The 16273-nt window shown below is 40.8% G+C and overlaps 1 protein-coding gene across 1 annotated transcript in view; it reads left to right on the top strand.

Annotated features, from left to right (window-relative positions):
• The first annotated feature begins 5068 nt into the window (after positions 1–5068).
• The window catches only part of LOC136676592 (aryl hydrocarbon receptor-like), a 70230-nt gene continuing 59025 nt past the window's right edge, over positions 5069–16273 (top strand). Inside the window, exon 1 of the mRNA XM_066653694.1 lies at positions 5069–5436. Coding sequence (XP_066509791.1) covers positions 5369–5436 — 68 coding nt within the window. The 5' untranslated portion in view covers positions 5069–5368. The remainder of the gene's footprint in view (positions 5437–16273) is intronic.

The raw sequence follows: 16273 nt of genomic DNA, 5'->3' as shown, positions 1-16273 counted from the left end.
GAAGGGGACGCCAGTCCTTCACAGTGCAACACAGACACACACACATTCACTTTTGAGTCGCCAATCCACCTACCAACGTGTGTTTTTGGACTGTGGGAGGAAACCGGAGCACCCGGAGGAAACCCACGCGGACAACACACCAACTCCTCACAGACAGTCACCCGGAGCGGGAATCGAACCCACAACCTCCAGGCCCCTGGAGCTGTGTGACTGCGACACTACCTGCTGCGCCACCGTGCCGCCAAATGTAAAAACATTTAATTCAAAGTCATTCTGAAGCATTTCTGTTCGTTCATTCATCATGGAATTTTCACACAATGTAAAGGACAGTTGCTGTGCTCAAAAGATGTCGTAAACTAAAAATTCACAAGAGAGGAGGAGATACACGTTTTTTTATTGGAGAACAATTATACACACCACTTATACAGTTCAGGGTCACGGTGGGTCCGGAGCCTACCTGGAATCACTAGACGCAAGGCAGGAACACACCCTGGAGGGGCAACACACACTCACACATTCACTCACACCTACGGATACTTTAGAGTACTAATCATCCTACCAACGTGTATTTTTGGATCATTGGAGGAAACCAGCACAGCCGGAGGAAACCCAAGCGGACACAGGTAGAACTCACCAAACTCCTCACAGACAGTCACCCGGAGCGGAACTCAAACCCACACTCTCCAGGTCCCTGGAGCTGTGTGACAGCGACACTAACCTGCTGCACCACTGTGCCACTGTGTAAGTACAAAATTTAGAAATATAAACATTTTACTCTAAATGTTTTATTTAATATTTTATTAATACTATAATAACTAGTAAATTGGTGACTCAATACAATACATTTTTAGAAACCTCTCAGTATAATAAATGAACAGGTGTCTGCTGAGCAATATACACTGTCTGTGATAAATTATTCAATAATGCCTGCAGAATATTCAAAACAAAAACTATGAATCATTCAGCATACAAACGAATTATTCAGTAGGTGTCATTAATTATTCAGTAATTAAAGTAACTACTGTAAATGTCTCCGTATCTCCTGTGCTGTAAAATTAAAGAGCTAGCCTTGTTTACTGAAACCTGGTTCAGTATACGATGAAGAAATAATTATCAAGTATATATGCTGAGTGCTTAATTAATTAATACATTTTTTTCTTCATGTTTATTTCTACCGAATTTAAATAGCCACAATATTTAAACCACTGACAGGTGACGTGATCAACATTTATTATCCAAATACAGCGGCACATGTGAAGGGGTGGGATACATTAGGCAGCAAGGGAACAATCATTTATTGAAATTGATGATGGAAACAGGAATAAAGGGCAGGCATACAGTTCAGAGCCATTTTGACAAGGTCCAAATTGTGATGGTCATAATGTATTAGTCAGAACATCTTCAAAATGGGGTGTTCCCTGTATGTAGTGGGTGTGTGCGTGTGTGTGTGTGTGTGTGTGTGTGCGTGCGTGTGTGTGTGTGTGTGTGTGTGTGTGTGTGTGCGTGCAAGAAGGACCAAGAGAAAGAAAGAGAGAGAGGGAGAGAGAGAGAGAGAGAAAGAAGGGAAAGGTGTGAAAGAGAATTCAGTATTTCAGCAAAAATAATATGTACCTTCTGATGTAACAACAATGGTTCGCTACATAAAACTGCTAATACTTCACTAGAGTGTAAAAATTGTGAGTTATCAGAGGAAATTGCAGCCAAATTTGGTAAAACAATTAATTATTCATTCATTCGTTGTCTGTAACCACTTATCCAGTTCAGGGTCGCGGTGGGTCTGGAGCCTACCCAGAATCACTGAGCGCACGGACACACCCTGGAGGGGGCGCCAGTGCTTCACAGGGTGAAATGCGGACATTTTTGAGTCACCGATATGTGTTTTTGGACCGTGGAAGGAAACCGGAGCACCCGGAGGAAACCCACGCAGACACAGAGAGAACACACCACACTCCTCACAGACAGTCACCCAGAGCAGGACTTGAACCCACAGCCTCCAGGTCCCTGGAGCTGTGTGACTGCGGCACTACCTGCTGCGCCACCGTGCAGCCCAACAATTAATTAGTGTTAGAAAAAACGAATGCATTAAATTTCCATATACGTGAATGTGTGTTAATTTTAACAGCACCATTGAAAACATTACAAAGTTTGTGCTTGCCGCATGCTGCAAGGTAGTGATTTCAGCTTGTTGTAAATAGGGCTGCGATAACAAAACCACACAAAAATAGATTGCAGCACTGGGTTTTTGGACACACAGGTGTTGTACTTGACTGACCTGTCTGCAGTACAGATCTGAAGAGAAGAATGAGACAACAGGGACCACAGGGCCAGCTGAAGTATTGAATCAAACCAGACAGGGCAAACTTCAACAGTTTTAATCCTCAGTTCCCAAATGATTAAACAGTGTAAATAAAACAAAGCTGAAGTAACACAGAGGTAAACATGTCTTTTCCCTGCTTTGTTTTGAGTGTGTTGTGGACATCAAGTTCTCAATGTGTTGGTAACCATCTATCCATCCATTATCCACCGCTCATCCGGGTCCGGGTCGTGGGGAAGCAGTCTGAGTAAAGAAACCCCGACCTCCTCCTCCTCCTTCCAGCACTTCCGGGGGCATACCAAGGTGTTCCCAGGCCCATATAGTCTCTCCAGCGTGTTCTGGGTCTTCCCCGGGGTCTCCTCCACGTTGGACATTCCCGAAACACCTCACCAGGAAGGCGTCCAGGAGGCATCCGGACCAGATGCCAGATCCACCTTAACTGGCTCCTCTCGACGTGGAGGAGCAGCGGCTCCACTCCGAGTCTCTCCCGAATGTCTGAGCTCCTAACCCTGTCTCTAAGGGAGAGTCCAGAAAACTCATTTCAGCCGCTTGTACCTGTGATCTCATTCTTTCAGTCACTACCCAAAGCTCATGAATATGGGTGAGGATATGGACGTAGATTGAACAGTAAATCGAGTAAATGACTCATAAATAGATATAGCTAAATACATAACACTTTGTAATTGCAGGTGTTAAAATGCACTATAATATCCTTTCATAAGCACACTGTACATAATGTAGCACAGTGGGGTTCTCACGGGGGGAAATCCCAGCATGCACAGCCGCCTCCCCATGTCTGTTGTTTTGTGGTTTTGTGTCATAGGTGTGTGTTGTGGGGTGGGGGTTGTTGTTTTGTTTGTTTGGGGTTTTTTTTCTGTGTCTGGTGTGTGACGATTGATGGGGCAGAGCAGTATCCACCTTCTGGGAGACTTGTGTGTTGGTGGATGAGGTTCTGCCACTCATCATCATCATCATCATACAACAAGCTCAGATATTGCCTTGTTCCCTTATTACCTACAGCCTTATTAGGACAATAAATGACACTTACTGGCAGAAAGGCCTTGTCTCAGTGCTCAACTCTTTGTGTATTATTAACCTTATCCACTACTACACTACTACACATGGATTTTCTTGGCTGGTGGATAATTCTCAGTCCAGGAGTGACACTGGGGATTTAAAAGCTCCAGCAGCATTGCTGTGCCTAATCCATCATATCAGCACACACTAACACATCACCACCACATCACTGTAGCGCTGACGATGTTACACCACCCAAATCACATCTGGGGGGGTGGGGGCTGGGCAGGGCATAGTGTGCAGAGCAACAAATGGACACTCCTGTATGGTCAGTATGGTCAGTTCCTTATACTGTGATGTTCCATGTACATTGGGACAGTGAGCATCAGATTTGGACCATGAAGTAATGGAAGAAGGGGGACTAGTTTAATTAATTCTGTTTTTCTTCATATTACATGGATGGTGGGATGCATATATGTAAGTTATCTAGGAAAACCTTGGGTCCTGACCTTCGTGTATTCCCTAATGACAGTGATAAATGGTTCTGGAATGATTTGAGGAGCATGATAAAGAGGTCAAGGTGTTGACTTGCCCTCCAAAATCCCCTGATCTCAGTCTGATCAAGCCTCTGTGGGATGTGCTGGAAAAACAAGCCAGACCCATGGAGACCCCACCTCACAACTTACGGGACTTAAAGGATCATGGCAGCAGATACGACATGACACGTTTATAGCTGCCATGTCTTAAGTTCCTTCCTCAGTATGCCACGTTGTTTTCTTTTTGTGGGTGGTAAAAGTGTACCTACACAATAATAGGCACATTTTTAATGTTATGACTGCTTGGTAATAATTTAATATATTTAAATCCAATACAATTAAATGCTAAGGTTCTAAAGGTTGAAATTTTCCTATACATGTTCTTGAATGAGGTCGTCATCTACAGTCTAGTAGTTATTAATTCAATGCTACAAGGATTTTTAATGAATATTTTAATTAAGGTCTCCTTAATTAAATTAATCTAATTTCTTTAGTTTGTTTTCTGACCATTAACTGAACAAAATTCTTAGAAAAAATATTTACAGTTCTTATTAGCTTATGATTTCATGTGTGTATTGCTATGAAGGTGTAATAACAGGTTAAATACAAAAGAAAAAGAAAAAGAAATATGCCAACTCTCCTAAACTAAATCTCATTTTTAATATCATTACACCATTTACAACATCTGTTATATTTGGGGGAGTGAGGAAAAAAAGGAAAAAAGGAACATTATACATTACATTATACTACATTATAATCTACAAAAAAAAACTACATTGTATTATGTTAAATTGTACTATTGTTGTATTATTATTGAGTCAAATTTAAGTTGTTGTAGTTTTATTATATCATAATTTACAACCACAGTTATTTCATTTTATTTATTTTTATTTATTATTAGCGTAATTTAACATTTTAACATCAATACCATTTTAGTTTTTTTTTATTTTTAAGGCCATAATTTGCTTTTATTTTTTTCATCTCTTCACCTTGAGATCCCCTGCTCTCTCTCGCTCTCTCTTTTTTTAATAGCCTTCATAACTTCTGAGCCAATCCGACTTCGCTGATGACGTCTAAGTCACGCCCTGGACAGTAATGTGAGCCCCTGATTGGCTAGAGAGATTCCCCCGATGAGAGTGACAAGTACAGGAAAAAAAGAACAGAAATATGAGTGAGTGAGAGAAAGAGAGAGAGCGAGAGAGAGAGAGAGAGGAAGAAGGAAAATTTGCTCAGCTCACGCCATTGCCGTCCACAGGAGAAGGCGAGAAACGCTCTCGGCGTCTTCGCTTTTCTTCGTTTTACTTCGATTCTCTTCGTTTCCTCGTCGTGGTTGGACGTATGCTACGTTTTCTCGTTCTTCCACGCGACTGAGACCTGAGAGAACACAAGTTGTTGTGTGAGGCTCTCGCGCGGACGCTAAGAGTTACATGTGTGGCGCTGGAGCGAGCTCACGTTAGAAGAAGAAGAAGAAGAAGGAAAGGACGCACGAGTCGAAGACACGATGCTGGGCACCGGAGGCACCGGAGGCACCTACGCGGGCAAGAAGAGGAAGAAGCCCGTGCAGAAAATGTGAGTGCACGCAGAGGCGGGGACATACGGGACATAGTATAAAGAAAGAGAGTGAAAGAAGCGAAAGAATGACGGAGAGTATGAGACAGTGTTTTGTCCGTGAGCGTGTACTTGAAACTTAGCTTGGTTCTTCTTGACTTTAGTGCAACTTTTCAACCTTGTGTCGTTTACACGAAGGTTGTGACGACTTACCGCGCTGTTCTTAACTTCTTTTAGAAAAAACAAAACAAATCAGGCGTGTGCTTTGCAGGCATTGAGTTTTTTGACATGTGTTTGCGTTTTGGCTGTGAACGAACTGTCAACAGAGCCGCTTTGACAGCTTGGTTAGTGTTTTATATTAGAAAAGGCGTAAAGCACGCTTTAAGGTATGTTTGTGTGCGATATAGGCGTTATATAGTTCGCGTCATTTATACGTGTTTGTCTTTATTAATTTTACCTGTGTAATGTGTAATCTGCGGTTTTACGACATGTGCGTATGTATGTAGTCTATGAATGTTGTCATACATTGTGAGGACCTGAGGTCCCCATTCGGTCATAAAAACATTATGGACTATGTGGCCACATTTTACGAGGAAAAGCGACCAATGACAATTTTGAACCTCAAATCAAGACTGTATTTAATTATAAATAGAAACGTACACACAAAAGCACAGAAACATACCACAACAAGCACATGAATACAAACACGTGGGTGTATAAATAAATGTGGCATATACATATATAAATAAATGTGTGCGCGCGCGCGTCTTGCATTAATCATAATCAAGTCGCGCGAGCCATGGGCGCTCTCACGCGATGCTTACTGGAGGGAGGGGCGAGGAGTTGGGGGGGGGGGGGGAGTGGGCGTGGCCTCCTTGTGTTATTGTAATCTGATAGGCTATTTTTTTCACCCCTTCCTCTTCTTTTTTACCCTTCTCATAAGAACGTTTATTTTTGTTTGTTTGTTTTTTGTCTTTCCCCCCTTCTTCTGCCCCCCCCCCCCCCCCCATCACCCACCCAACACACACACACACACACACACACACACCAAAACTCAGATTAACATATTTTTAAGTCACGCAAAGTCTTACACAACTGCAGTGGAGTACAAGATTTTAATGCCTAGCTTTTGAGCCCGGTTTTGGGCATTAAACACACTCTTTGGGAAGCTCTTTAGGAATGGCTTAGGTTTCAGAATCTGTGCAGTTTAAGACTAGAGTTGGGTTTGTGGGCTCTGTTCTGGAAAAGGACTCGTGTTAAATTAATTTGCATAAAAGCTTAGGAATGTGGTGCAGGGACCTGGAGGCTGTATTCTACACTACACATGTTACGTAACTGAACTTGTGTAGTGAGCAATGTTTACAATAGACTTGAAGGACTTGCCTTCAAATATACACTGCTCAACCATAACATTACAATGTTCTCTTTCTTTTCTGCACTCATTGTTTGCTTTACCATACAGGAGTACTTTGTAGTTCAACAATTATAGACTATAGTGCAGCTGTTGCTCTATATACTTTGCCCCCACAAGACCACCACAGGGCAGGTATGATTCAGCGCTGCAGTTTCACTGATAAGGTAGTGGGTGTATTAGTATGTGTTGCTGCTAGAGTTTTTAAACTTTGTCTCCACTCACAGTCCACTCAACCTTGTTGATATCAGAGACAGTAGCTCATCTGTTGCTGCACAGTTTGTGTTGGTCATTAATCAGTGCACACGGGATGCTGTTTGCTGGATATTTTTGGTTGGTGGACTCCTCAGTCCAGCAGTGACAATGACTGGTTTAAAAACTCTAGCAGCACTGCTGTGTCTGATCCACTCATACCAGCATAACACACACTAACATACCACCACGTCAGCACCGAGAATGATCTTCCACCCAAATCATACCTGCTCTGTGATGCTCCTGTTCATTAAGTGTATGGTCAACGGAGCTGATCAAAAGGACAGTTAGTGTAGAAACAAGAAGGCCACCTAAATGTTTTGGGTAATCGGAATGTATGTTATGCAACTGAAATAACATACTTCTGTGTTTGCATTGGCAGTGTTTACACTGAATTGTATTCAGTTTTATCAAGTTTGAAGTCCAGTTTCATAGGGAAACTGACCATTCTATGTGTAAAATGAATGCAGCAAAAAAGTAAATAAATGATTGATAAATGAACATTGCTGTGACAAATGGTGGTAGCCATTAGAGCATTTGTGATGTCAGGTACTAATGTTGCATGATTAGTTCTAATGGATAACAAACACCACTCCGAATCACCTACAAATATACCAGGTAGAGCTGCATTACGGTACCGATCACAATTCCCCCTCCAAGCTGAAGTGACTTTATGGCTCTAGGGTGGACTCTTGGTACCCTAGGCTAATGTGTGTTTTATGCGTGTAATTATTTACTAAACCTTTGCTGTATCCACCACGCATACAGACTGTAAACAGGACAAATTTACATAACTGCTATATAATTATGTAATTATGTAACACTGTAAACACTAGTGAATTAATACATGATGTCATTTGAATATTAATTTAATTTATAATAATAGTTCCTTTGTAAATACATGTTTACAATGATATAATAACATTGTAACAATTATGCAATAAAGCCAAATTTAAATAAGTTCAGCTGTAAAGCTACTAAGGGTTAAAAGCTCCATTGAGTAAAGCTCCCATTTCAATGAAGGACCTTTTCCCTGAGATGTTTTATATTGAGATCTAAAGCTTCAGCAGGTTTTATCTCAGTGTTTAAACAAGCCGCAAAGTTTTTCAGCGAAGCCTGAGTTAAACACAAAGAGCTCATTGAGGACAAGTGTTACTCGACACCACCAAGAAAGCTGGAATGTAGAATGGTACTCTCTCTCTCTCTCACTCCCTTTTGCCCAGAGAACTGGGTCAAGATTTCCTCACTTGTAATCTGTCATGATGACAAAAGGTGTGGAGGCCTGTAGTGTTCAAAACAGATTCCCAAAACAGGTTGCATATGTTCAATAAAACATTGTATATTACTCTATAATAAAACCTTATGTTTTCAATTCATATATGATATATATCTTCACTGTATATATATGTCTACCAACCATAACATTATGACTTGCTAGTTTCTACACCCCCGGTCCATTCTCTTAGTTGCACTAACACGACAGGAGCACTTTGCAGTAGTTCAGCAATTACAGACTGTAGTCCACCTCTTGTTGTGTATACGTTGTTTGTTCTTTTTCACCCTGTTCTTCAGTGGTCAGGACCACCACAGGACCACCACAGAGCAGGTACGATTTGGGTGGTGGACCATTCTCATGCTGCAGTGTTGTGCTGGTACGAGTGGATCACAAACAGCAGTGCTGCTTGAGTTTTTAAACACTGAGTCCACTGACTGTCCACTCTGTTAGACACACCTACCTCGATGGTCCACCTTGTAGATTTAAAGTCAGAGCCCTCTAGTCCTTCATCAGTGAACAAAGGATGCCTGTTAGCTGGATATTACACAAAGTGACAAAGTGCTCCTGTCAGGTCAGTGGAGCTCAGAAAATGGACCAGGAGTGTAGAAAGAAGGTGGTGGTCATAATGTTACGGTGGATCGTGTATATACACACTAATTTGCACATACACAACACACACAAACATACCACCACCACATCAGTGTTAGTGCTGAGGATGATCCACCACCCAAATAATTCACACAGGGTGAATGGAGGTTAAAAGAGTATGCAGAGCAATGTGTTGACTGCAGTCTGTAGTTGCAGAACTAAAAAATGAGCCTATGTGGTCAGTGGAGCTAATAAAAAAAGATGTGAACAGAAGAAGAACAGTTGATTTTAACAGTAACACGTGGCCAAACATCGTAATGTCCACACTGTTTTGCATGCTGTGGTTTGTTTTTTTGTTTGTCTATGGTGTTGTGGAGCTGCTGTCGAGGGAAACTGAAAGAGAGCCCCCCCACACACCACCACCCCCTACTCCCGCCTCAACCTACTTCTCCCCGACTTACCGTATGTTTGTGTTCCTCTTGTGACATTAATGATTTTCCACAGAAGCGGATGCTGCTCAGAAATCAGTGTTTTGGATTGAACTGGGTTGTGCTGCAGGACTCAAGCTTGTACACAGATAACCCCCTTTTGCACTGTACAGGGCAGAGTCTGAAAGCAAATGTGTAAGTGACAAGGACATGAAAGTCTGTGTTATAGACAGGCAGTATGTGTGTTCTCAGCATATTCTACTTGTGAGGATGGAGATGCAGTTAGAGTTGGTATTTGGAATCGGGATTTTGCCCTAGTTTGAAGTGTAGTTTGAAATTGTAGCTGAAAATGTGTAGAGCTGAAGTTAAGTTTATTTTAAGGTATTAGTTGATTTTTTAGCTTAGACGCTGGAGTTGATATAGTTGGTACTGAGATGGTTAAGTTGATGTTGAAGTGGACTATGGAGTTGACGTTGGATTGGTGCTGGAGTTGCTGTTGACATTGATTTTTGAAATTCTGTTGGAGTTGATATTGGTGTTTATGTTGAAGTTGACACTGGAGTTAATGGGGGAGTAAACATTGGTGTGTATGCTAAAGCTGACATTGGAGTTGATATTGGAGTTGACATTGGAGTTGATATTGGAGTTGACATTGGAGTTGATGTTGAAGTTGACACTGGCGTTTATGTTGAAGTTGACATTGGAGTTGATATTGAAGTTGGCATTGATGGGGGAGTTGACTTTGGTGTTTATGATAAAGTTGACATTGGAGTTGATATTAAAGTTGACGTTGGAGTTGATGTGGGAGTTGACATTGGTGTGCATGTTGGAGATGACATTGGTGTTTATGTTGGAGATGACATTGGAGTTGACGTTGAAGATTAAGTTGGAGTTGATGAGGTTGACATTGGAGTTGATGTTGGAATTCATCATGGGGTGAATGGTGGTGTTGACAATGGAACTGACATTGGAGTTCATGGTAGAGTTGACAATAGAGTTTATGTTGCAGTGATGGGTTGATGGTGGAGTTGACAATGAAGTTGATGTTGGAGTTGATGGGGTTCATATTGGTGTTTGTGCTAAAGTTGATATTGGAGTTGATGTTGGAATTGACAATGGAGTTTATGTTGGAGTTGATGGGTTGATAGTGGAGTTGACAATGGAGTTGATGCTTGAACTAATATTGAAGTTGATGTTTGAGGTGATTTTGATGTTGACGTTGGATTTCATTCTGTTGTTGATGGTTGAGTTGATGGTTGACCTTGGAATTGAAGCTGGACTTGAGGTCCTAAAAGGTGTTGGAGTTGATTGTGGAGTTGATGGGTTGATGTTGGAGTTGACAATGGAGTTGATGGGTTGATGTTGGAGTTGACAATGGAGTTGATGTTGAAGTAGTTGCTCAAGTTGTGTTCGGAGTTGACATTGGACCTCATAGAAGTTGGTTCTTGAATTGATGTTGTAGCTGATGCTCAAGTTGAATTTTGAGTTGACAATGGATTTGAGCGTGTGATTGAGGTGGGATTTGACATTGGGAGTTTATGCTTGAGTTGATGTTAAGACTCAATGCTTGAATTAACATTGAAGTTGATGTTTGAGGTGACTTTGATGTTGATGTTGGATTTGATTTTGTTGTTGATGGTTGAGTTGACCTTTGGAATTGAGGCTGGACTTGAGATCATAGAAGGTGTTGAGTTGATGTTTTAGTTGACGTTGAAGGTTTTGGTTGATTTAATGTTGGAGTTGATGCCTTGGAGTTGGTGCTTGGAGTTGGAATTGGAGTTAATGGTTGTGTTGACATTGGAGTTGATGGTTGAGTTGATATTGGCGTTATTATTTGAGTTGACATTTGAGTTGACATTGGAATTAATAGTTGAGTTGCCACTGGATGTGATGGTTGAGTTGACATTGGAGTTGAAGGTTGAGTTGATACTGGAGTTGCTGAAATTGCTGTTGGGGTTGATGTTTGAACTGATATGTGTATGAGTTTATGTTGGTGTTAAGGTTTAAGGTGACCTGGAATGTTAACATTATTGGACTTGACATAGGAGTTGATACTTGGGTTAACATGAGTTGGCTTTGACGATGAAGCTTGAGCTGACTTTGGATTTAATCCTTGGGTTGACGTTGAGGCTGAGTTTGGAGATGACTGTAGAGCTGTTGTCGATATTGGGGACATCACTACAGGATGCACATGATCCAGAGCAGCTGCTTTTCTACAAAGTGATTTAGGACATTTGAGAGTGGGAAGGTGTAATATGATGCTATTCTTCACATGAAGAAAGCGAAATCAAAACGTCTGCCCTTTGCTGAACTCTCCCTTAACATCAAACAGAACTGGACAGAGGCAACTCTACTGTGTTCTGTTGTTTGAAGAGCTGTGTTATTATATAGAGTTGTTATTTAATATCAGTGTTATTTGATGCCAGTGTTGCTCTCCCAGTGTTGAGGTGGAATCTATCATCCAGGTCATGTGATTCCTTTTCCATAAATCAAATTCTTGACTTTAATATGAACTGGCTTTCATATTCATTTGTTTGTGGAGTGTGCAGAATGTGGGGAATGTAAGTGCATCCCAACTTCATTGAAATTGGGGTTGTACGTGGAGTTTGGGAATATTGTTTGGAGGGTTATTTGGATTTGTATGGAGGGTACATTGATTTCACAAATGCCTGTGACACAGGGAATCTTTGAGCTGTACACTCTTGGGTTTACATGATATTCTGGGGACTGTAGAGGTTTAGGGCTATTACCATGGTAATTGTAGTCTTGTAGCCTCCCACATTCCTCTTCCTCCTCTCTCTCTCTCTCTCTCTCTCTCTCTCACTCTCACTGATGTGTGTAGAGTGAAACATATGCTAGTTTTTATCCCTCTTTATTCTTTACCTGTCACTGTTCTCCCTTTTGGAATTGTGTGAATAATGTGGAGTGTGTGTGGACTGTGTAGACAGTGAGGAATGTGTGTGGAGTACCTGTGAAGGGTGTGTGTGGAGTGTGAGCCACATCGCTCATGGTTAGCCACACACTGAAATTCACACAAGAACGCCTCAGAGGAAGCCAACTTTAGGTTTATTGGCCTTTTTCAGTGTGTGTGTGTGTGTGTGTGTGTGTGTGCGCAAGAGAGAAAGAGAGAGAGACAGATCAGAACCATATGTGTGTGTTATCAGGCTCTGGTGGACGCTGCCCAATTAACCAGAGCCATGGGCCGTGTTTTTTTTCGAGGTCATGGAAAAAACTCGGTGCATCTTGGGAGCTGGGACAAGTTAAGCCCTGACTACATCAGCTGACCTCACTGACCATGGCCAAAATTGAGTGACTATGAGCATGGGGACCATCATGCTGGCTCCCATTTTATTTCATGTTGTATCATGTGTGTGTGTGTGTGTGTGTACGTTCAGCAGACATGGAATGACTCTGCTCTTGTAGTGTGTGAATGATACTGTGATGGCTCAGTGCATGCTGGGACATGCTGGAGTTAATACTGCAGAGTGCTCTCTCTCTCTCGCTCTTTCTCTCTCTCTCTCTCTGTCTCTCATCTTATTGTTTATTTTTTCTCTGTTTTCCACTTTGTCTTTTGCTTTTCTATCTATTCTCTTTCTTTTTTCTTCATTTCTTTCACTTTTTCTTTCTTTCTTTTTTCCATTCACCCATTTGTTCTCTTTTGGTTTTTCTCTCTCTTATGGCTCTCTTTCTCTCTCTTTCTATCTCTCTGTCTCTCTCTCACACTCTCTCTCTCCCTCTAACTCTTTCACTTTCTCTCCCTTTTCTCCATTTGTTCTCTTTCTGTCTGTTTTGTTTTTTCTCTCTTGTGATTGTCTCTCTTTCTCTCTGCTTTCTCCATTTGTTCTTTCTTTCTGTCCTTGTTGGTTTTGCTCTCTCTTACATTCTCTCTCTCTCTCTCTCTCTCTCGCTCTCTGTTTTCAATGGTGCTCTATTTTTAAAAACATGCTGCTTATTGAACATCATTAACATTAGCAGCTGGTAATTAGTCATTAATTTGAGATTATAATAATCATGGTAACCAATAAAAGGTTATAATTAAGATCATGCTGTGAGTGTTATTGTACTTGTCTGTTACTAGGAGACTGTTTGATGTCATCAGTATTTACTTTGATGTTACTTTGCAACAAATTTATTCATCAGTTTTCTTTAGTATGTAATGCATTATAATTAATATACTTTTTTATACAGAAATATGCTTGTTTTCGTTATAGTGATGTTGAAATCATCTCTGGAGCGACTGCATATAAGCTCATATAAGGTCACCAAGCTAAGAGCATAAAGCCCCCTGGTACCGGGCAGTGGAGATTAATCGAGCAGTGAAACTGTGATCGTGTCTAAGTGACATCAAGGCTCTGACAGCTAGTGTAAAGTCTTCCCTTACTGCAGTAAAGAGGAGCAAATTCCAGATTAATACCTTTCATTTCAGAAGCCGTATTGAATGCGAATATTAGAGCTGTAGGTGTAGACGTGCTGCTGATCCAGTGCCAGCAGTAATGACATTCCAAAACAAAGGCTTGTTCATTTGATCTTCTCCTCTACTCTAGACTGTGGAGCCATTGTTTATCGGAACCCTGCTGTGATTGGTTGTGGGTTGAGTTTAAAGTAATGCATACCTTGGGTCCACCAGTATGAACTGTATGAACATTTAATATTATGATTATAGTGGCCAAAATGATCGTGGTTATCAATATTATATAGATATATGTGCCTAAGGCTATGTTCACACAGCAAGTAAAAGTGGCCCAAATCTAATCTGTTTCTGCATGTGACATGGGTGTGTCATTTGTGTCGCTGTGTGAACAGCACAAATTGCACCAAATCTGACTTTTTCAGATTTGGTGTGCTAGTCTTTCTCTCTCTCACTCTGCTTAAGGCCTTAGGCATCTGAAGTTGTTTTAGACAACGGAGAGGACCCCAAACATTGAAAAACATGAACCAAAATGAGGATATTGCTCTATTTCTGCTCCAAATATTGATAATATTATATTGGTAATATTGACTTATTTTTGCTGTTTTCGGATCACTTCACGTGGAAATGTATCCAAACTCAGGCAGACGGCTAACTGCAAGGTTATGTTTGGCACAGCACTTCAGTCCCTAAATTTGGTGGATGCTGTAACTTTCAAACCGTGATAATTGCAGTTATTTACATTCAGTGAGTAATATTAGCCGTCGGTGGGAATGAAAACAGGATGATTGCTGTGAACTTTTAATTGCATTCAGCCTTTCATCAGTGAGGCCAGATCCCAAAAAGCCTCTCAAATGCTTAGGGCTCAATTCAGCATTCCTGTGAAAAATTGCTTTAAGGATTTGATAGCACATAATCCACACACGTCTAGAAAGAACACACCCAAACAAGGCTGTATTATACAGCTTTTAGTGTGTAATGTCTGTTTACCCTTATATATATATATATATTAAGAGTACACTGTAAAAAAAAATCCATAAAATTTACGGTAAAATACTGGCAGCTGTGGTTGCCAGAATTTCACCATACAATATACGGTAACGTTTTTGGCAATCATAAATTTAACATTTAAGACCGGTTTTAAGGAGGTTCAAAAAACAGATATACACTGTAAAAAAACATGGTATTTACCTAAAAATAACAAAGTAAATTAAAGTAAAGTTAACATGTAAATTGTGTGACAAATTAGAGAAAGGAGATGAGATATAGCCATATTTAGATATAGCCAAACTGCATCCTATATTCAGCCCTTAAAAGGAGATGGAAAGGACTAAAGAAATGTATGGTATCTGGGTGCCACACACGGAACACAGGCTGATGGTGAACTTCCCTGACCAACACACATCTCGTCATAACATACACAGAAACACAAACACACACACCAAAGTCAATAAGTCTCAAAGACAGAAGAAAACAAAGAAACTCTGAAAATCACAGAAAATATGGAGAAACAAAGCATGCTGGGAGCTCCCTAATGAGTCTCAGCTCCTCCCAGTCCTTGGACACTTGTACCGCCCCTAATTTGTGTGTTTAACAGTGAAATAATGTATATTTTACAGTAAAAAGATGTAAAAAACTGTATTTTGGCTGATAAAAGTATTTACGGTATTTCACTGTTACAGAAATTGTTTTCAACCTTTTTAGAGTTTACAGTCATTTACAGTCATGGTTTTACAGTTTTCCACCATAAAATTCACAGACATTTTTTACTGTGTATCTTAGAGTAATATATACTCTAAGTCAAGTGCTCTGATGACGTAAAAAAAATTGCCCAAGGACTGTTAAATAAAACAACAACAAAAACATCTTCCAGGAATTTAATTCGGACCAAATTAAATTATTGGATGGTTTTACCTGCCTCTCTACTACATCACCCGTCCCCCCATGGACATGTGCTGTACACATGCACAGAGACCAGTGTCTGGAGGCAGAGAGGGGTAAAGATGCATAACCAAGAAAAGAAGGTAGAGAAGGCTTCCAACTAAAAGAGGCTGGATGGATATAGATGAACTTAGCAGGTAGGTGTTTTCTTACCTGTGAATGAGACATGAGCCAGCCATGCACACCTCCATCTGTGTGGCTTATCGAAGTTGCTTTTGGTAGGAAGGCTGAATATAGGGGTTGGGACTTTTTTCCCGGTTAATTGTTTTATTTTCAAATCCTGACTCCCAATTCGTTTTACCTACAGAGTCACCTACTTCAGCGTTAGAGCACAGTCAGTTGACATTTATTTTGAGCCTGGAATGCAGAGTGTAAGCCAAGTCTCCCCCTTTTTCGTTCTCTTTTTCGTTCTCTGTTTGCGAGTGACGTGAATCGATGATGTGTGCTGTTTGTTTGAGTCGATGGAAATTCCCGAGAAAACAGAAAAGCCGTGTCGATGCCAATACTTTCAGTGCCAGTATTCAGCTTGTATAATCTCCAGAGAAAAGCATGAA

Source organism: Hoplias malabaricus, chromosome X2, assembly GCF_029633855.1.
Source record: "Hoplias malabaricus isolate fHopMal1 chromosome X2, fHopMal1.hap1, whole genome shotgun sequence".
NCBI lineage: Eukaryota > Metazoa > Chordata > Actinopteri > Characiformes > Erythrinidae > Hoplias > Hoplias malabaricus.
This window is presented reverse-complemented; position numbering and strand designations above follow the sequence as displayed.